This window comes from Lissotriton helveticus, chromosome 5_1 (assembly GCF_964261635.1).
Source record: "Lissotriton helveticus chromosome 5_1, aLisHel1.1, whole genome shotgun sequence".
NCBI lineage: Eukaryota > Metazoa > Chordata > Amphibia > Caudata > Salamandridae > Lissotriton > Lissotriton helveticus.
Genome location: NC_136065.1, coordinates 324,648,060 through 324,669,167, shown reverse-complemented (window position 1 = coordinate 324,669,167; position 21,108 = coordinate 324,648,060). Strand labels below are relative to the sequence as shown.

General features: G+C 45.9%; 1 protein-coding gene across 1 annotated transcript in view; it reads left to right on the top strand.

Annotated features, from left to right (window-relative positions):
* The window catches only part of INTS11 (integrator complex subunit 11), a 255,809-nt gene that overhangs the window by 118,378 nt on the left and 116,323 nt on the right, over window positions 1-21,108 (top strand). The window contains exons 8-11 of the mRNA XM_078642382.1: window positions 15,783-15,921; window positions 16,692-16,756; window positions 17,893-18,082; window positions 19,649-19,732. Of these exons, the coding sequence (XP_078498508.1) occupies window positions 15,783-15,921; window positions 16,692-16,756; window positions 17,893-18,082; window positions 19,649-19,732 (478 nt within the window). The remainder of the gene's footprint in view (window positions 1-15,782; window positions 15,922-16,691; window positions 16,757-17,892; window positions 18,083-19,648; window positions 19,733-21,108) is intronic.

The window sequence follows — 21,108 nt, the reverse complement described above, 5'->3', positions numbered from 1 at the left end:
GTCGGGCACAGGGTATATTGGGGTAGGGAGGTGGATCCGCACCCAGTAGTACTACTATGAGAAAGACCCCAAGGTAAGAGCCTTGAGAAAGTGGAAGGTTAAGAGACCTGCTTTTGTAGACAGCAACCAGTCTTAACACATAACTTCTCATAGAGCAGTGCTGGTGCGAGGTGGTCCACCAAGAAAGGCGCAGTGGCGAAGTATTGAAGGGTCTGGCTAAAAACCCAGTAGCCGTCATCCCTACTTTGGCCAAGGAAGAACATACAACACTTACCTGCGGTAAAGTATTTCATGTCACCCCGCAAACTATACACCCCTGCGTTCAAGTGGAGGCTGGAGGGCATCTTTACTCATCCTAGAGACCAATTACTACTCTGATCTCTAGCGGTGAACCACCAGAGCACTCCACTCTCTCTCTCTGGTATAATCATTCTAACCCCAGGTAGGCTCTACCATAGCGAGGTAGCAGGCCTGCAGAGGGCGCACAGGGACGATGATCGGGGGCTCAAAACATGCCCTCCTACGGACGGCTGTGTGTGTGTTGCTCTGTCTGTGTGTGTTGCTCTGTCTGTGTGTGTTGCTCTGTCTGTGTTGCTCTGTCTGTGGGGGTGTGTTGCTCTGTCTGTGGGGGTGTGTTGCTCTGTCTGTGGGGGTGTGTTGCTCTGTCTGTGTGGGTGTGGCTTTGTCTGTGGGCGTGGCTTTGTCTGTGGCTCTGTCTCTGGGTGTGGCTCTGTGTGTGTGTGCAAATGCAATAGGTCTCGCATTTGTGAGAGATTAAGCTGTTGGCATTGTAAATGACAATGCCATTTATTTATCTGCTTTCAAAAACAACACATAAATACAAAATTTGTCATTTACAATGCCAATAGCTCAAACTTTTACAAGGGCGAAACCGTTGCATTGTAAATGTCTGTCTGTGTGTGTGTTGCTCTGTCTGCGTGTGTGTGTTGCTCTGTCTGCGTTTGTGTGTTGCTCTGTCTGTGTGTGTGTGTTGCTCTGTCTGTGTGTGTGTGTGTGTGTGTTGCTCTGTCTGTGTGTGGTGCTCTGTCTGTGTGTGCAAATGCAATAGGTCTCACATTTGTGAGATTAAGCTATTGGCATTGTAAATGACAATGCCATTTATTTATCTGCTCTCAAAACCAACACATAAATACAAAATTTTTCATTTACAATGCCAATAGCTCAAACTTTTACAAAGGCAAAACCGTTGCATTGTAAATGCTTGTTTAGTAGGGAAATCTGAAATCCCCCCCCTCCACCTCCCCGAAATCTCACTAATCAGCACCCCTGCACAGTAAGACTCGATACCAGTCACCAAAACCAAATAGGAGCACACAATGGCAGTATAGAAACATCCTGGAAATGCCATGGGCTTGATGGGTAGCCCAGCCAAGCAATAGCAAAGCACGAAAAATGCATAAAAGCCAGAGCTGACGGGTGTTGATCCAATGCACTTTCTCTCTCTATATACATCTTTTGCTCTTAACATGAGGTCTAGACCTAAAAATTGGCTTGAATTTGAAATGTTATCAGTACCTGTTGGACCCGGTCCTTTGGGCAGGTTCACCCCGAGACTTTTTGCTTTTTCCTAGCCTGTTTCTGGAACCTGGGTTGGTGATTTTAGGCCTCTGCGCACTTTTTCACTGTGGTACAGTGTAAAGTGCGTGTGCTCTCTGTGTATGTGTGGTGAGTGACCTGCCCTCCCATAGGAATGAATGGGGAATATGTATGCCCATGGTAGTTCCTGATGTGTGGGGAGTGCAGGGTCGAGTTTGATATGTGTGAACTCGTGAGAATGAGTGCTGCGTAATGGTATATGCGGCATGGTTGTGTCTAGTCTAGAAGCGCCACTTTTAGAAGTTGGCATATTTGTATAGTGAGTCTGCTGGCCCGTGATTGGCTGGTGAGCCTGGCCCAGGAGTGCCTGGGCCTGCTGGTGGATTGACTGTCTGGTTTGAGTAGGACAGGGTCTGCAGGGCCCCGGAGGAGGGGGTCGGATTCAGCCGTGGATGAAAGGCCACATCTGTCAGGGAAGCGGGAGGAGATAGCGTCTGGTGGTGCCGGGCTGTGTCTGCCTGACCATCATGCTGGCTTCCCCCTCCTGATGGCCCACTGTCACCTCTGACCTGAGGCTGACAGGAGAGGGAAACCAGAAACACCCAGGGCCCAGGGCCTGCTTACACAAAGACTTCAAAGGACTTCAAAGACTTTTCTGTGTATAAGAAGGGGCTGTGTCCCCTTCCAAAATGTTCTTGTTCTTGCTCTTGTGGCTGACTCGGATCTACCAGGGGCGGGCGCTGCCCAGCCCCTGGATGCCTGGAGGACTCCTGATGGACTCTCCTGTATTCCTGGACTCCTGGGGGACCCTTCTGCCCTGCCTGGGCTGATGAGGGGACTTGGCTTTGCCCCCTGGGAAGCTCTGGGACCATGGCAGCATGGAGAAGCTGCATTTTCCTGTGAAGAGCGGTGAAGTGGTATTTCTAGCGCCTGGAGGCGCTGTGCTTCCCCCTGAGCGCCTGGGAGCGCTCTGCCTGCTGTTCTAGCGCTAGGAGCGCTGTGGATTGTGCCCTAGCGCTAAAGAGCGCTTTATTTTTGTTCTAGCGCTGTATTGGTATTCTTAGCGCAGATAGCGCTTTATTTGTACTTTTGGGCTTGAGGGCGCGTGTTCTTGCCCTTTAGCGCTGTGGAGCGCTTTATCTTGCCCCAGCGCTTAGTAGCGCTTTGTTTCTCCTGTTTATTGGAGGCCGGTGCCCACCCGGCATTGCCCGTGTGCTCACCGCCGCGGCCTGGGGTCCTGAAAGTGACCAGGAGCCGAGGAGAGGAAAACGAAGGGGCCGGGACCTGATTGGTCCCTCGCCGACAGGAGACGCGCTCTGATTGGCCGCTGCAGTGGGCCTGTCCCGGAGAGTCGCGCTCCGGTTGGTCGGAACGCCCGCAGAGGCTCTGACGTCACTGGGGGCTTGCCGAAAGAGCCGCGATGGCATTGGCCCATCGCTCGTGGTCTACAGGAGACGAGGCGGGAGGAAGAAACGTGGCGGCCGGTTAACAGGGCTCCCGTGTGCCGAGGGAGCCCTGCAGAGAGAGAAGTCCGGCGCGGGAGTAGCGAGGCTCCCACGTGGCCGGGAAAGCCCCGCCTTCACCCCCGAGAGAAGAGACTGCCTCCGGGAGCCTGGCTGGCTCCACCCTGAGTCCCGGTCCCGAGACGGGGGACCGGGCAAAGCGAGGAGAGTCTGCGAGGAGCAGGAGCTCCTCAGATGCCGACGAGGCCGCCCCGAAGACCGGCGAGAGCAAAGGGAGCAGCCCGGTGAGTGAGGGCTGGGGCAGGGCTCCGTGTCAGTGTAGGGCGGCCCCAGATGGCAGCGGGCCGCCCCAACGTGCCTAGACAGCTTTTTGGGCCCTCGTGTGGCCCCATGGGGGCATGGCGCATTCCTAGAGCCCACTCTGCTCCTACCACGTGGGGATGTTTGTTTCGAGCGCCAGTGCGCCACGTGGGGCCCTATGTATTTTTGAGCCCGTGCTGGCTCCCCCTCTGGCTGTGGTTGTTGGAGAGCCCTGAGAAGGCTCGGGGGCAATTCGTTTTAGGTAGAGGGGGCACCATTGTTTTCAAGAGCCTGTGTGGCTCCAACGTTGGGCATGTGTAATGCCAGAGCCTGTGTGGCTCCAACGTCGACCTAGGTGTTTGTAGAGCCTGTGTGGTTCCAGCGTGGCGCAGTGGGCACCTGAGGGCCAGTGAGGGCCCCGGCGCAGTTTTTCTCCAGCTGCCCAGCAATTAGTGGGCAGCTGCACCGTTTAGGCACAAGATGGAGAGAGTCCCTGAGAGGGACAGAGAGGGCACAGTGGTGCCAGGCCTTCACAGCTGCGCAGCACTTAGTGCCGGCTGCAGCGTTTAGGCCCTTGTGAGTGTTCCCAGGTGCCCAGCAAGTAGTGGACACCTGCATCGTTTAGACCCCTGACATTGAGACTCAGGGCGTTCTAGCCCCAACAAGGCCAGTTGGCCTAGGGACTGCCACAGGTGGTGGCTTATGTAGGTTTGGCGCAATTGTATGGTTATTGCACTTCTGAATGTATTTCCTTGCATCACGTGTTATTCCTGCACCTCTGAATGTTTTTAGACATCATGTGACTTTTGCGCTACTGTATTATTCTGACACCTCTGAATGTATTTTTATTGCATCATGTGCTTTATTCTTAACACCGCTGAATGTGTAGGTTTATACATTGTGTTTTCCTTTACTACTCCTCTGAATGTATATTTATGCATCATGGGTAATGTGTTCTTGCTCAGACCCCTAAACGCTGTGTGGTACTTAGGTGGTTTTCCTTTACTACTCCTCTGAATGTATATTTATGCATCATGGGTAATGTGTTCTTTCTTAGACCCCTAAATGCTGTGTGATACTTAGGTGGTTGTTCTTTTTAGTACAGTTGGTCCTAGTGAGGTCCTGGTCCCCTGTGTGACAGTCTCCTAAGGGGTTAGGGTTGCGAAGGTGGTACTTACCTGTTCCCAGTAATTACTGGATGTGATCTATAACTGTTACTTTGTGTTACAGTGATTTTATATACTTTTATTCTAATTTCTGACAAGTATTTCTATATCTGCAAAGTGTTGATTATGACAGTGGCTCATGTGGCCCTGTCTTGTAAATAATCCCTTGTGAATATTGACGTGCCAGTTGGCACCATGTACAGGTGTGATTTCTATCTGATGTGATTTTTACAATACAAAAGTTATTTTAATATAACCTTGTGTGGAGTTCCTTTTGTGGTGTGCCTAGTATGTTGTTGCTGTTGTGCACTGGCGCAAATGCTTAACACATTGCCTCTGAGTTTAGCCTAGACTGCTCGTGCCAAGCTACCTAGAGGGTGAGCAGAGGTTATCTTGGCGTGTGACTTCCTTGCCCTGACTAGAATGGTGGTTTCTGCCTGGCTTTGGCGTCAGCCTTAGCCTACCAGAAATAGCCAGTTCTAACAGTACCTTTAAAGTGCTCTCCTTCGGGAGCTTGTTATCCCACAGTTCTCAAGTAGTATTTATAGTACTATCCTACATGCTCCTTCCCAAAAGGTGGTTCTCTGATAAAATAGAGTGGTTATGGAACCTGCTAAAGTAGGGATGTGTAGACTTTAGTCCTTTTAGTGCCAATTTGGTCGTTCATCTTGATGAGGTATTGACGTAGTAGGTGGTTTAGGTAATAACCATTCCTTACGATTTAGTTTTTGAGAAGTGCATGATAAATGGTATTATGCATCTCTGCAGCATTTGGCATTTGAATTTTAAATTTGCAATTAATTCTTGCTTTTTAGTGATAAATGTGCAGGTTATATTGAGGACTCAAATCTCAATCTTTATCTTTCAACTTGTATAGGCTAATCATTGAAGATGTGATTCCGTAATGTACCTATTGCTTTTTTGTTTTCTGCCTACACGTTGACTCAATTTATTAGTCCAAAAGAATGTTGCAATTTTATAATGATAAAACAGAAGCACATGCTAACGTCTTAGAAAGACAAGAAATCAGGAGCACAATCCTGACACCACTAATGCACACAAAAAAAGATTGTACTAAGCTACTGACTACTAATCTTGGTTTCTGTAGTAAAGCACTACTCGCTGAAAGAAGCACTTTAATGCCCCGTCAAGGGTCATAAGTGCTATATAAATACATTTATAATTACAGTGCTTAATTGTTTTTATTCTATTTAAATTTATAGTTACTAATAATAGCTTTTTTATTGTTTTCTTTTTGTTTTACTTTAAAATCTGCTTCTAACCTGTAGTAGTGTCTTAGCTTTAAGAAGAGGGATTATTTATTATCGTGCTATCTATTTTTTCAAAGATGTGACTTAAATTTGCATAGAGTGACCATAACAAGGCGTTACATTTTTATGGAATAGTGTAATGTATATTTAGTAATGTTTGGTTGACCAGTTTTGGTTTTTCTGCTGTGCCTATGAATTAAGAGTGCCCCATTCCTAATCTAGCCTAGTTGGCAACAATAAAAACAAGCATTTGCAATGCAATAGGTCTCGCATTAGGAAAGTTTGAGCTATTAGTATTGTAAATGACACATTTTTTATTTATGTGTTGGTTTTTGAGAATAGCGAAATGAATAACTTTGTCATTTATAATGCCAATAGTTTTAACTTTTGCAAATGTGACATCTTTAGCATTTGTAATGCAATAGGTGTGGTATTTACATGACTTAGATGTATTGATATTACAAAGAACAATGGCTTTTATTTTTTAAAATAATTAATACTTAAATAAAAGTGATTGTAATTTATAATGGCACTAGCTTAAATTTTTGTAAATAACTTTTGGGAAGATTATCTTCATTGTATTTTATTGTGACGAAAATCCAAGAACAGAAGTGAAATATGAACATTTTTTTGGTGACATTTGTAATAAAGCGTGAAACATTGAGATAACATATTTGAACCAGTTGTTCCATACCAGACTTCAACATCAGCCAATCGCGTTGATAAAGAGGTTTTAATGCGCATAATTCCAACAATTGCAAGTTGTATACGATCGAATTTTGAGCAATATGTTCCTGTGACGTGCAGCAAGTTTTCCCTGTTGCAAAACACGATAATGGATGCCTATATAATGCGATATGTAATAATGCTCCAAGCTCAGACAGAACCTATGAACCGTCCCCTCCCCGCCCCCGCCAGCGAATCCAGCTCAGAGGAGAGGCGGCCCGCTGTGACCGCGGCGGCTGGGACACGCTAGTAGCCAGAAGGAGGTGTGCTCGCGACAGGCTGGGGAGCGCGCGCACAGGTTCCAGGCAGCGACGGAGGCCTGGCGCGCACCGCCTCCCTGTGCCATGTCGCGCGCCGTGGGTCTCGTCCCCTTTTCCTCTTCACACTGCGGGGGCCTGTTTCCTACGCTGGGGGCCTGCAACCGCCGCTCCCTGCGATGTTGGCGGAGGCTGACGGGGATGCGCCCCCGCTCCTAACAAGTAAGTACCGATCTCCCGATGCATGGGGCTGGGGTGTGTGTCTGTGTGTGCGTGCAGGGGGGGTTAGAGGGCGGCGGCGTGTGTATGCGTGCCTGTCTGTATGTGTGTGGTGGGGGGCGGCAGCGTGTGTACGTGTGCCTGTGTGTGTGGGTGTGGGGGCTGGCTGTGTGCGCACGGGAATGTGAGGCACGAGATGGGCACGACACCTTTAGCGCCCACGAGGTGAAATCTGCGCTCGTGCCCCTCTCGTGTCCACATTCCCAGAAACGGGCAGCAATAGGTCTCGAGCAGACTCTGCTCGACCTAAAAAGGGTGTGGGCTTGTGTAGGAAGCTGGCTCTCTATATAATGTACCAAAATTAAGTGCACTGTGTAGAGAGTCCAGGTATCGCTTACTAGTGTACAGGGGCTTTCTTTAGAAATTCCAAATGCTCTCTTTGTGGTAGTGTGGTTGAGCAATTTTGGCTTATCAAAGGAGGAGTGTTGGGCATTTGTTGCACTTACAAAGTGAATAAATGAAACACACTCAATAAGAAAATCCAACACCAAATTAGAAAATAACTTGTATTTTTATGTTAATTTAGACACCAAGATCTTCGAGATTAGATAAGTTCTTTTTGAGAGAGCAATTTTCAGAAACACGGAAATACAGCTGTCCGATTTGAGTCATGAGCCACGGACTCTGTAATGTTAACATATGGGAAACACATACACTGCATAGGGATACTTACAATCGAGTTACAGGGCTGGTCTTCTGGACTTAAGATATGTTGGGGCCAAGGTCCTTAGAACCACCAGCAGTTTCGGTTTACCTGCCCTGGTGTGTCCGTGTGCAGAGATGCTAGTCGCAAGGGTAGCCTCAAACGCCACCGCTGAAGTCAATGGGAAACCTGTAACAAGAAAAAAGCTACCAGTCTGGCAGAACTCAAAGGGGGACTTAGCTCTTGAGGGTGTCTGGAGCAAGAGCGCACCGTCGGTAGGCTCGGACTGCAGGACTCGGGTGTTGAGGTGTTTTGTCTGGCGGGCTCTTGCGTTGAAGGCTCTCTCTTTTTATGTTGACCTGGTGATGGGGACAAAACAGGACAACAGGGTCACTCTTGACTCTGATGCTGACATCCCACTTCGGTAGATCAGTCTCGGCTGTGTTGGTGTCCTGGTTGGACACTGAAAAAAAAGTGGCTTCTGCAAGGGCTCTGGTACCCCGGGTATTTGAGCAAGGCGGCTCCTGGGGGTCCTGGCATTTACAAACTTGATAGGGAGATGGATTGACCTCCTGGAGCATGGAGTCCTTCTCATGGGATGCTGCATCCTCTATGGACCCGGGGGCGGAGGAGTCAGCAAAACGGGGGCTGCAGGGACGTGGCTCCTCCACTTCAAGGGAGATGCTGGCTGTTTGGCAAAGTACTGCCACCCTTCTGAGGCTCAGGGAGGATGCACAGCTGCAGGACAAGTCGGTTCTTTGCAATTGTCCGGATAGAAGCGAGCAGGCAGGGTTTGGTGCCAAGTTCTACAGCTAGTACAGCTAGTCCACAGTTCTTATATTCTTCGGCTCCTCTTTGTCCTCCTTCTTTGGTCAGTCGAATCTCAGTTCCTGGTGTCAGGGCCCCTAAATACTAAATTTAGGGTCGTTAAGGGTAGGAGCTAATGAGCTACTCACCCCCATATGACCACCTCCTGTGGGGAGTGGGTGTAATCCTGTCCCAGAGTTCCCATATCCACCTAAAGAATATGGTGAAATCCTTTCTTGGATCACATCAGGTAGCCCACCTTAGGTTTGTGCCTAGCCTGGTGGTGCAACACGCCTACTTGCATAGCTAATTTCCCACCTGTCCTGGTGCCAAATGGTCTTCGGGGCAGGGGGTGGCATCTCCCAGGTCTGGGGGAAGCTGGGGTCGCATGTCAAAGGCGGTAGGGGCTTTGTAGCCCCTGGCCTTGATATGCTAAATCACTAGACATCCTGCTGGAGGAAGTGTGAACACCTTCCTCCAAAGCAGGCATTGTTTCTGGCCTCAGAGAGCATGGGTTCTCATCTGCAGGGGGTCAGAACCTCATCTGAGGTGGCAGGCTGATCAATACCAGTCAGCCAGCTCATTAGATAATGGTAGATTTTTCAGGGGCCACCTCCAAGGTGCCATCTGGGTGCATGTCATAATAAATCTTGCACTGGCAACAGTACAGATTTATTAAGACCAGGTGTTGGATGCCAAACACCATAGGCATGAGTAAAGCCATCATGTAGCTGGGGGACTCTTATTGACCAGTGCCCAGTACATATATATAAGATGGCTTCCCTGTTTACTTGTACCATCTAGTAATTGAACTAGACAGCACATGGAATGTCTGCTCATGCAGATATACCCTCACATGTAATATCATGCACCCTGCCTTAGGGCCTGCTATAGGGGTCAATTACATATATTAAATGCAGTGACTTTGGCATGGCACACAGTTAGTGTGCCATTTTGTGTTTTCACTCATGGTTTGCACTATGACAGGCAGTATGCAATGGCAGCCTGCATGCAATTTGTAGGGGGGCCCTTAGGGTGGCATAATACATGCTGCAGCCCTTAGGGATCCTATTTAGTATCCATTGCCTAGATACCAGGGGAACCATTTGCTAGGGAATTACAGGGGTGCTAACGTGTGTGCCAGTTGTAACACAATTATGTTATCTTCTTTTTAGTGAAAGAGCATTGGCACTGGAGTCTGGTCAGCAGGGACCCAGTGCACATCAGTCGATAAGCATCAGTACCAGTGGCAAAACGTGGGGGTGACCATTACAACAAGCATTGGAAATGCAATAGGTCTCGCAGCATTAGAGTTAGTGCTTTTAGAATTGTTTATGGGGTTTTTTTGTAAATCTTTAGCATTTTTGTTTCCTGTAGCCAATGCTAAAGAATTTCAAAAAAAAAAAGCCATAAACATTTCTAAAAGCTCTGAAATGCAGTCTGAAATGCTGGATATATATTCAGTACAGATACACTATATTGTTAATGAAGACATAGGATATAATATGTTGTACTGTATACACACAATTAGATGGGAACGTGCTGTGTGTGTCAGCGATTGAAAGAGACTGCACTCAGAGTTGCTGTGCGCATCAGCGAAAAGATTGCAGAGTAGACACGCAATACTTGTACTAAAGTGTTGTGCGATTGTACTGTAGGCACGCAATTTAAAATCCAGCTAAACGCGTCAGCAGAGTTGCTGTGCGCATCAGCGAGTGAACTGTAAACTAGACACGCAGTTTTAAAATCAAGATGTGCGTATCAGCGAAAAGATTGCAGGGTAGACGACCAAATACTTGTACAAAAGTGCTCTGCGTGTCAGCGAAAGAACGTAAAAGTCTGCACTGGGCACTGCTGTGCGAGTCTGCAAGAAAGCATGGAGCTGCTGTGCGCATCAGTGAGTAAACTGTAAAGTAGGCACGCAATTTAAAATCCAACTGTGCGCGTCAGCGCCGCGGAGTTGCTGTGTGCATCAGCGAGTGAACTGTAACTTATACACACAATTTTAAAATCAAGCTGTGCGTATCAGCGAAAGGATTGCAGGGTAGACATGCAAATACTTGCACAAATGTGCTGTGCGTGCCAGCGAATGAGCATTAAAGTGCACACAGCGTCGCTGTGCGCGTGAGCGATAGAGCATGGAGCTGCTGTGTACATAAAATGGACACAAAGCTGGTGTGCACGTTAGTATTGGCACAAAGCTGTTGTACACGCTGTTGTCCGTCTGTAAAGGCTGCTGGGTGTGTCAGCCAAGGAGAATGAAGCTGGTTTGCGCGTCAAGGTTTCTAGGTGCGCAATCAAAGAGCAACGTCGGGTCAATGCGTTGCACGTTGCGTTCCAATGACGAATTTCTGGAATGCCACAGTTATATGGAGAAGTCCTAAAGTTCACAGAGGAAAGCACAGTGCCAGCACGAGGACGGGCAGTCACGAGCAGGTAGTTAAAGAAATAACATGGAACCACCCGGACAGCGGTAAAGTTAACAAGTGAAAGCGGGATGTAAGTAGGGGGGAGGAGAAGTCTGGGCAGGCAGGATGACTCAGGGGAGGGGGCCGAGCGGGGCAGAGCGGCATGTGGGTGTGAAGAAGCCGGGCCTTTGAAGTGAAGCTAAGCTTCACTTCAAAGGTGTCGGAGGAATGCGGGCGGCTGTGCACGCGCTTTTAAGCTCAATGCACATGCGCATTGAGCTTAAAAGTCACGGGCACTGCAAGGAATCGCCACGATTCCTTGCAAGTTGGATAAAGAGTGGATAAGCCCCCATAGTCTCGCAAGCTCGATGCGCATGCGCATCGACAGGCGAGACCTAAAAAGGGGTACTTTCCTGCAGGGTGCTCCCAGTGTTTTCTGTCATGTTATTGCAGGTTCTTTCTAGAACAATAATCATTACCACTGAATACAAACTAAACGAAAATTGGAACGTTTTCCCACATGAAATACCTTTTGAAAAACTTGTCTATTGGAATAGCGTAAATTTTCTGACGTGTCTCTGTGCCATCAGACAGAAGAAAACCGGAAGATGATAGGTAGAATGCTTGCCAAAGTCTCAGCTAGGAGCTTTCCAGTCCATCATTTTTTGCCCACGGTGCCACTTTTGGGCAGAGACCCATTGCATGCAAACCTGTCTTGGTCCTGTTCTAATAGGAATAGTCCAACCCCGAACTGCCAGGTCAAATCTCCCTCAAATGGAAACAAAAGCAATGCCCGACAGCAGCGCTTCCCGAACTGTGGGTCACAAGCCTGTTTTTGGTGGGTCACGAAAGTCCTGGTATATGTAAATAATCTGAATTTTTAACCCCAGCAACCTTTTTTAGATTGTGCTACAGACAATAGAATACTCAGTCCTCCCCAGCCCTAATGGTCAAAATATTTTGTTTGCAAAGTAAATGTAGAATGACGAATCATATTCATCGAAGATGGAAAGATGTGGAAATATGCTAGTGGTTAATCTGCTCTAACATGAATTAAATAGGACAGTGCCAAGAACACGCATGTCTGGAAAGACGAGTGTGCCTATCCACTGGCATCATGTTGGATTTACAATGTACTTTTACCTCTAGGACTGGGAGGAGTGAGTTTCAAACAAAGCAAACGCTTTAAATGTGACTGATTTTAACTCAGCCCTACTGATTTTCAGGAAGGAGTGGCTTGCAAGTTGTTACATTAAATTGTGTATGTAGTCTAGTCCCCCCTCTGGCCCTGAAGAGAGCCAAGTGCAACTGACGAGACAAAAACCTCAGGCTGAAACCCAAACTCCGACTGAGGCAATTGATGTGAAGAAGCAACAGAAAAGCAGATGCTGCAATTGATGTGAAGAAGCAACAGAAAAGCAGATGCTGCAAGTTTGTCACAGTCAGTAATATTGTATCTCTCTGAGGGCCCCAATTTCAACTTCTGTGCAAAATGGAGCCAGAAGCAATATCTGGAAAACTAGGTGGGTCTTGGAAGTTTATTGCTCTAAACATTTGAAGTTTATTGCTCTAAACATTTGGTCGTGGTTCTAAAACGTTTGGGAAGCACTGCTCTACAGGTTCCAGTCTAGTCATCAGGGAAGTGTAGTTTGAGATCTGGGGCTCAATAAGACAGGACCTACGTCGGGACATAAGTCACCTGTAAAGGAAATGATAATTTTTAGATCTTGCCCAGCGACGCAGTGCATGCCCTGCTCGCTTACGAGATCTATTGTTGCTGATTTAGCTTCCGATGGGGGACAGGAGATGTGCACGTGAACGGCTTGCATTGTTTGAGCACAATGCTTGCATGGCGCGCTTTCACTTTCCTAGTTAGTTTCAGTGTTGTGCTTTACTTTGTACCCACACCCCTCCTGTTGTTCATGCACAACGCGCGCATGACGCGCTTTCACTTTCCTAGTTAATTTCAGTGTTGTGCTTTACTGTGCACCCACCCCCTCCTGTTCGAGTTCTCCTTCCTCCCTCCCACCCCCTCCCGTTGTCCTTGCGCGTTCTGTGTTGTGCTTTTCTTTGTTACCACCCCCCTCCCATTCTCCTCCCGTTGTCCAAGTTCCCTTTGTTTCCGCCCCCCTCTCTGCGCTTGAGATCCTGTTAGTTGTGAAGGCAGCAACGCAACTCAGAACGGCAATGCTTCAGTCTGCTGAAGCCGAGCCTGGCCTTGGACAGATTCCCCTCTCCTTCAGTGGGTAAAGTATTTCGTAGGGGCTCTGGAGCAGCAGTGCTTGGGGGGAAAGCAGAGCAGAGAGGCGCTGCATGGAATCTGAGCGCCTGGGGCACGCAGGGGAGCCCTCTCTGTGCTAGGTGAGTCCTTCTGTTTAATTCCGAGAATGGGCATATGCTATTGATTTCAGCTGGCTCCGTCTCAACAGGGAGCCAGACATGCACATTTCTTTTAGATATCATGTTTGGGTGCTTGGTTCAATTGAACCGAATCAATACTACAATTCCCAGAATGCACCTAGTTCAGGTCTTTAATGGAAATAGATGTCACCATCTTACTGTAGATCTTAAGGGTGCAGGCTACCTTCCCAGCCAACGAGGGTCTAGGGCATTCTGCCCTCAGTCTTCCCCGGACCTCTTTGTCCATTGGCTTTTGTATGTGGCTGGCCACATATTGCAACAACTTGTCAGCTGGTATCCAATCTGCGGAGAAAGGATGATATATATCCGCTGGATTTAGCACATCTGGCAAACCCACTGAATCCTGCGGTGTCATCCGCTGGCAGCCATGGTCTACTGGGGCCTGGTTCTTCACCAGAACCCCCATCAGGGGTATCGGAGTCGTCCCCGGCATTTGCGTCTGCTCCCTGTGGAGGATGGGAATCCTTATCGGGGGTAAACCCAGGTTGGAAATTACGCAGCTTCAGGAAGACTTTATGCAATCTCTAGAATGCCTCTGAGGGTGGCGAAACAGCCCTAGCCTCAGCGGCAGGTTTTTGTGGCACCTTTGTCCCTAAGGGTACCCGTGTGTCACCTGGAGGCGAGTGCCCCCTATCTTCCTTGCCAGGAAATAAAATGCTGTGTTGGTCTGTAAATTCAATAGTTTGTCTACTCAGGGGCTCCAACTCTGATGAGATTGCTCTCTGTAGATAAGCATCAATCGCATTAACCAAATCCTCATGGATGGGAAAAGCATCTGCTCCTCCTCCACTGGTTCCTAATACTCATTCTCTGTGCTTGGCATGGAAGATCAAGTAGGCTAGAGGAATAGTAGCCACAAGCTCAAACGAAAACCCAAGCGAATACCAGGGAACAGTATTTAAACTTGACAGTGCTTGCTTGCTGGTACCAGTGGGTGTTTGCAACTGCCGAGAGGAAGGCCGAGCTTCACACATACCCTGTAATTAATACGGGCTTTGGTAGTGAGCTTCTCTGAGAAATCGCTTTAACTGGAGTGGAGAGAAGAGAAGCAAGCATTTGCAATGCAATAGGTCTCGCATTTACGTAAGTTTGAGCTATTGACATTGCAAATAATGCCTTTTATTTTTGTTTTTGTTTTAAAAACATAAATAAAAGGCATTGTTTTTTACAATGCCAATAGCTGAAACTCTCGTAACTGCGAGATCTATTGCATTGCAAATGCTTGTTTTATTTAATGATATTTGCAAAACCATTGAGAACAAGCATTTGCAATGCAATACCTCTCGCATTAATTAGAGTTTAAATTGGCAATGCAATAGCTTAAACTCTCGCAAATGCGAGACCTATTGCATTGCAAATTTTATTTATGGAGGCCACTCCCCTTTCTTTAGACAAGTCACGACTAAAGAAAGGGCCTTGTCGGACGTTGAAGTGAAATTAGCGGCATTGGGGGCTTTGACAAAAAAAAAGCATCTGTTTGTTAAGTTGACACACAGATTTATTTTTTCGGTAAAAGCGCTCATGCCACGCTTTCACTTTAATGTCGTCTGCGTACCTTTCTTTAGACACAGTTTGTGTAAAGAAAGGGGCGCGGCCTCTATGAATATGAAAGCGCTGCATGGGCGCTACTAAACAAAATAAATAAGCGAATTCGCTAAACGCTGACCGGACTGCTAAAATAAATAAATAAACGCGGCCGCTATAGTTAAATCGGACTGCCATTAGTAAAAATGAAAATACAAGCGTGCGACGTGCTGCGTGGTAATGGGTGGAATAGTGGAAGAGCATTAAATAAAATAGTGCTCACCAACCTTTAAAGCAGACCATGTAACAACACCAGTAAAAGGTCCAGTCATCATGGGAGGTAACAAATGCAGACAAGGAGGGATTAACAGGCCTAATAATAACTCGGAAGCCAGCGTTTACGAAGTACAATGACACAAGCCAAATAAAAATATGGGTAGAGAGTGGGCGGGGCTTCAAAGCGATAATCCACTACTGTATGCCTCACAGCAGCACCTGAGCTGCCCAAGCTCAACCTAATAAATGTTAGAGTATGACTTTGGCCACTTGAAAATAGCACATCTCTGCCTTGGTTAAATCTGAATTTACTAGCCTAGGGTGCACGTCGATTTGGAAACTGATAACATTGTGTCCACTAGTTGAACAGTAGGTCAGTTTGATAGCTTAATATGTTGAATTCCTGCTACAAATTTGTGTGACTTGCAGCCTACAAATGTAAGTATATTATGGCTTTAACTCCGTTTTGTGTACTGGAGAGGTTGATAAGTTATGTAACTTTAATTTGGCATTGGTGGTAGCTGCTATTTACAGCTTGACGACAAATGCCTTATGTTCAACTTTGGTAATGTTCAGCGCATAGCATTTAAATTCGTTTGTATCCAAGCCTTCTTTCCTAGGAGTAGGGTTGAGTGGGTGGTGGTTCATAGCAATAACTGGTAGTGTGATTTTTCTTGCTCATAGCGCTGCATGGATCGACAAATGTCGGCCCGATGTGCTGATCAGCGAGTCCACTTATGCCACAACCATCCGGGACTCCAAGCGCTGCCGTGAACGGGACTTCCTGAAAAAGGTTCATGAGACCGTGGAGCGTGGTGGAAAGGTACCTCTCTAACAGGTTCAGGTTTAACTCACACAATATCTCATTGGCCCACTTTTGAATAAAATGCCACACACCCAGAGACTGCAATTTCCTACCCACTCACATTAAGTGTGACTCCTCCTTTCCAAATAGTTTCAAAAGACACCTATGTCACAGACCTAAATCCTACAGAGTTTTCAGTGTTTGGCAAGTTTCCAATCTATGTAACTCTTTGTCAGTTATACATCATCCGAGTAGCATTTACTGTATGTCACTGGTATAATCGAGAATCTTGCCTAGAACTGTTTACGGTTGCTGAACTTATCAAGAATAAACTGCTTTTAACTTAATGTATATTTGTTCATAACTCTGCAGGGCTTATTTCGGTGTGTAGTATTTATAGTTTTAAAACTGCTACACTTGTTAACCCATTTGCCTCTACATTTCAGGTCCTCTAATGCGCTGTACACAACTATAATGAAAAATAAACTGACATTATAAATGATTTTCTACAACGTATGCAACCATGGTTGTAATGAGAAACGAGACTAAAAAGCCCTTCCGGCAAAGTGGTATTGGCTAAAAAGGAGAATTGACTAAAGGTGTCATACATGGCATGTGAGCACATGGTACTTATGACCCTCTCCACAGAGTTTCCATAGCAAGCACTTAACATCTAGAGCATACTTGCTCCTTGAAACACTCTTGCGTTCTGTATATTTTATGTCAGTTAATTGTTAGTTCATGTGTTTTTGTAGATACACTTAATCCTTGTTATGTTTCTCTCACAGGTTCTTATTCCAGTTTTCGCTTTGGGACGGGCTCAGGAACTCTGCATTCTTCTTGAAACCTTTTGGTATGACCACACTAAACTCTGTTGCATCCAAGACAGGCATTTCACATTTCATATAACTGATTCTGCCATTTATGAAACAGTATAATGATGTAGTTTGATGCACTATGGCTTCTTCAATTATCTGTCCATTAAAAAAAAATGGATCCTGAATGGGCATCACATTTTTTTAACTCAGAACTGAAGCTGATTTTTTTTGTTAAGCAAAGTGTCTTTTCCTTCTTGTGAAACTAAAGAAAAAGAGTCTGTTAAAACATACCTTGTTTATCTGAGCAGTGTTCAGAACTGTTCTCTCTGATTCCTAAATATGTTTGTAATTTTACCTCGAGTCACTGCTGAAACTGGCAATATTCTTTCTAATAATGTTCTTGCTTTATCTGTTAACCCCCTAGGAGAGGATCTATTAGTACAGTGGCCATAAATAGAGATACGCATCTCATTAGTCCATTTACTCTTGAAAGTTGAGAGCACTTCGGTAGAGCTAAGTGACATCACAGGACATTTTGATGTGTTTTTTTAGGAGACTTATGCATCTCCTTCTGCGTCCAGTTGCTTTACCTTTTAAAAATATTGATAGCCCAATGGAGGGGAAGTTGTGAGGGACACTGTGCCTCTTGCGGGAACTTGTCATGTCAAGGCAAGATTTACTTTGATGACATGACTTTGGATGTTTACAGGCAACCCATCACATAGAGGTATAAAAGAAATCAGAGGCCCCCTGACAGGCTTGTGCATGTGGGAGACCACCAGGGTATGGACTGCCTGAGTCTGGCTCAGCCTTTTTAAGAAACTTGCTTGTTGGGTATATTTTGAATTAATTGGCCAGCCAGTTAGCTCTAAAACACTGTTGCAAACTAAACTAGTCATTTGAAAATGTTATGCATTTTTGTAATTCTGAAGACTAAACCTGAGTTTGCACAAGCAATGGTCAAAGGTGGAGTCCTCAGCAGAGAAAACAGAAGGGGGCTTGTATTTAGTAGCAACAAATGTAGCCAGGGTTGGAGTGTCAGTATGAGCACAAACAGTAACCCAGTGTGGATTCAAGCATGAGTGGAGGGCGGAAAGATCTTGGTTGAAGCCATCAGCATTTGGGTCTTTAAAGTAGGATCAGAGGCTAACTAGTGCTTATTCTCTTGCAGGGAGAGGATGAACCTCAAGGCTCCAATCTACTTCTCAACAGGACTCACAGAGAAGGCAAACCACTACTACAAGCTGTTCATTACGTGGACCAATCAGAAAATTCGGAAGACCTTTGTACAGAGGAACATGTTTGAGTTCAAGCACATCAAGGCCTTCGATCGAGCATTTGCCGACAACCCTGGACCCATGGTAAGAACTAGAGGAGAATGAGATAGGGAACTGTAGTCTGCTGTAGCATGGTAAAAAAGAAAGAGCAAAGGTAACCCCAGACTGTGCTAGGGCATGAGAAGAAAAGGAAGTTGCTGCACTTTCATAGAAGGGAGAGGGTGATTATGGGTGTATTTATAGTAATGAGAAGATGGCACAGGTAAACTCTGACATGCAGTAACGTGAGGAGTATTGAGCATGTTACCCTGGATCATGGTAGGAAAAAGTGTTGGAGTGAGCAAGTAATCTCTGACCTTCATAGTAAAGAGGTTGGAGGGCAGGTCATTCCTGGCCTGGGAATAAGGGAGAGAAACAGGAATGTGACATGGTACCTGATATGGGTACACAGGAGAGGAGAAAATAGCCTTGGAAGAAAGTAGGTGGGGGAGGTGGTAAAAGACTAGAGTGGTATCCCTGGGTTTGAGACTCAGTGAGAATTGTGGCAGGTTGGCCATGGCAGAAGGAGAGGCTGGTTAACCTTGGATCATAGTTTTAAGCAGGGGCTTGTAACAAAGAATCAGAATTAGAAAGAGGGGGCTGTAACCTTGGGCCATGACAAGGTGCAGAAGAAGCAGCAAGACGTAGAGCAGGAGGCAGGTAACCACAGGCAATGGTAGGGTGTGGTGGAGAAGATAAACCCACTCTGTGGTAGCTGGGAGAGGTGAATGTTGTTAGCAAAACTGCTTGGTTGTTGTGATACTTACAGAAAGATAGTACAGGTGTCCTCAGTACTTACTACAAAGGAGCAGGTAAATCTGGGTCGGGTTGGTTGGAAAGATTAAAGGGGTTTGTAATCCCTGAACATAGACTGAGGTAGATAATTGATGCACATCATCTTTGATAGAAATAGGAAAGGAAAAAATGAAGGACCGGTGGTAAGATGGGATTATGGCTGGGTAAAATAGGGGCAGATTTCATAGGGCCAGCGTAAGTGACACTGAAAACGACTGTGGAAGAACGAGGAGACGGGTTAGGCTACACTGCAATACATTAGAAATGAGGAAATGTTGAGAAAAGTAACATACACACGCTGGTGGGAGGAAAGTGAGAAAGGAACAAGTAACTTTGCTCTGTGATAGAATAGGATTTGAATCCTTAATCTACAGTAGGATGCAATTGGAGTGTGGGAAGCCTAAACCCAAACATGGTAGAATCAGATAACTATCTTTTTATCTTTGGCTTAGCGGTGGCTGGTAATATGTTGTGTGTGTATTTTTACCAAACGGTCTATATTGGGTGACCGCAGGCTGGGGAAAGAATGATTGTAATGAGATGTACTATTGAGTCTAATGAAACTTAGTTATGAAAATTTGGGTCGTCATAGAAAGCTACTTATTTCAAAGTGAATATGTGGAGTTTGGGTTTTCCATTACAAACTAGATGGCCCTGAACCTTTCTGCTCCTACTTATTCATGGTTGTCATTAGATCTGATGAGTCTCTGAACATGGGGTGTAACAGAAGACTAATTCACCCTTCCTTCTAAGCCTTGGTCTCGTACGAAAGTGTAATTTAAGGTTGATCACTCTCCTGCAATTGTTTCTCCATAGGTTGTTTTTGCGACACCTGGAATGCTTCATGCTGGGCAATCGCTCCTGATCTTCAAAAAATGGGCAGGGAATGAAAAAAACATGGTAGGAGAGCAAAATTATTTTTTGATTGCCTTCTGTGTAGCCTAACTTTTTTTATGATCTATCTTATTACTATAGGTTTTCTGTTGTACCAAAGGGGAAGCATACATCATATTTTAGTACCTACACCGCTAAACTACAACTTTTGGACACTCCAACCTAAGCTTGAGTGTAGTGTTTAGTTGCTGTAACTGTCCTATCACTGCATGAGTATCTTTATGACTCCTTAGTGCTGAAACGGTGCGTTTCAAGAGTGCCCCAAAACCCTGCAGTTTGTGAACCACTGAAATGTGTGTCTTACTACTGTAGCAACTAAAGGATATATATATTTTTTGTTTTATTTTTTTTTATTTTCAAAATTTTATATAGCGCGAACAAGATCAGATATCAGAGCGCTTTACAGAACAAGGGGTAAGGGAAACAAGGGAGCGATTAAACAAAATTTTGGGTATAAAATAGTAGTAGGTAGTATGTGAGTAGCAAAAGTAGGATAGCAATCAGATAAAACAAAAGTACAATTAGACAGTCAGATAAACAAAAAATACAAAGTTGGTACAATGTACTCGATACATCCAAAAAAAGAGTTCAAGTGAATTTAGCCATAAGGATGGCTTTTACTTCTTTCTTAAAAAATGCAGTGGAGGAGATAAGCCTTGTTTCGGGAGGAAGTGCATTCCAGATCCTGGGTGCCATTCCGGAGAAGGATCGTTTATAGGTTTTTTCCTTCTGGAATCGGTTTCAGGAGGAGATTGTTTGTGCTTCTGGTGGATCTCGAGCCCCCTGATATAGTCAGCTTTTGAGTGTGGTAGTTGGGTGACTTGTGGTGTACAGCCTTGTGAGTCATACAAGCGATTTTCAGCTGTATCCTGGCTTCAAAAGGCAGCCAGTTCAGAGATTTTAAATAAGGGGAAATATGCGAATGTTTTTTTGATCCAGTGATAAGTCTCGCTGCAGCGTTCAAGGAGGCTCTTAGGGGTGCAGTTGTTGATAGGGGGAGTTCGCAGAGAGCGACGATTCCGTAGTCTATGCGTGGGATGACTAGGGCTTGTACTGCAGTTTGGAAGTCCTTAGCTGGGAGGAAGGGTTTAAGTTTCCTCAAAGTGTTTATTTGGAAATTAGCTCCCTTAGTTGCTTTGCTGATATGCTGCTGCATGTTGAGATTGGCGTCAAGTGTGATGCCTAAGGATTTTGCGGAGTCCACGATAGTGGGTTGGACATTGAGGGCAGTTAGGTGCTTGAGCCAGGTTTGGGTGGTGGAGATTTTCGCAGGAGGTGAGATCAAAAGGAACTCAGTTTTCAGAGAATTTAGTTTGAGGTGATTATCGGCCAACCATGATTGGGTGTTTCTGAGCGTAGAGTTCAGAAGTTTGATGTCTTCC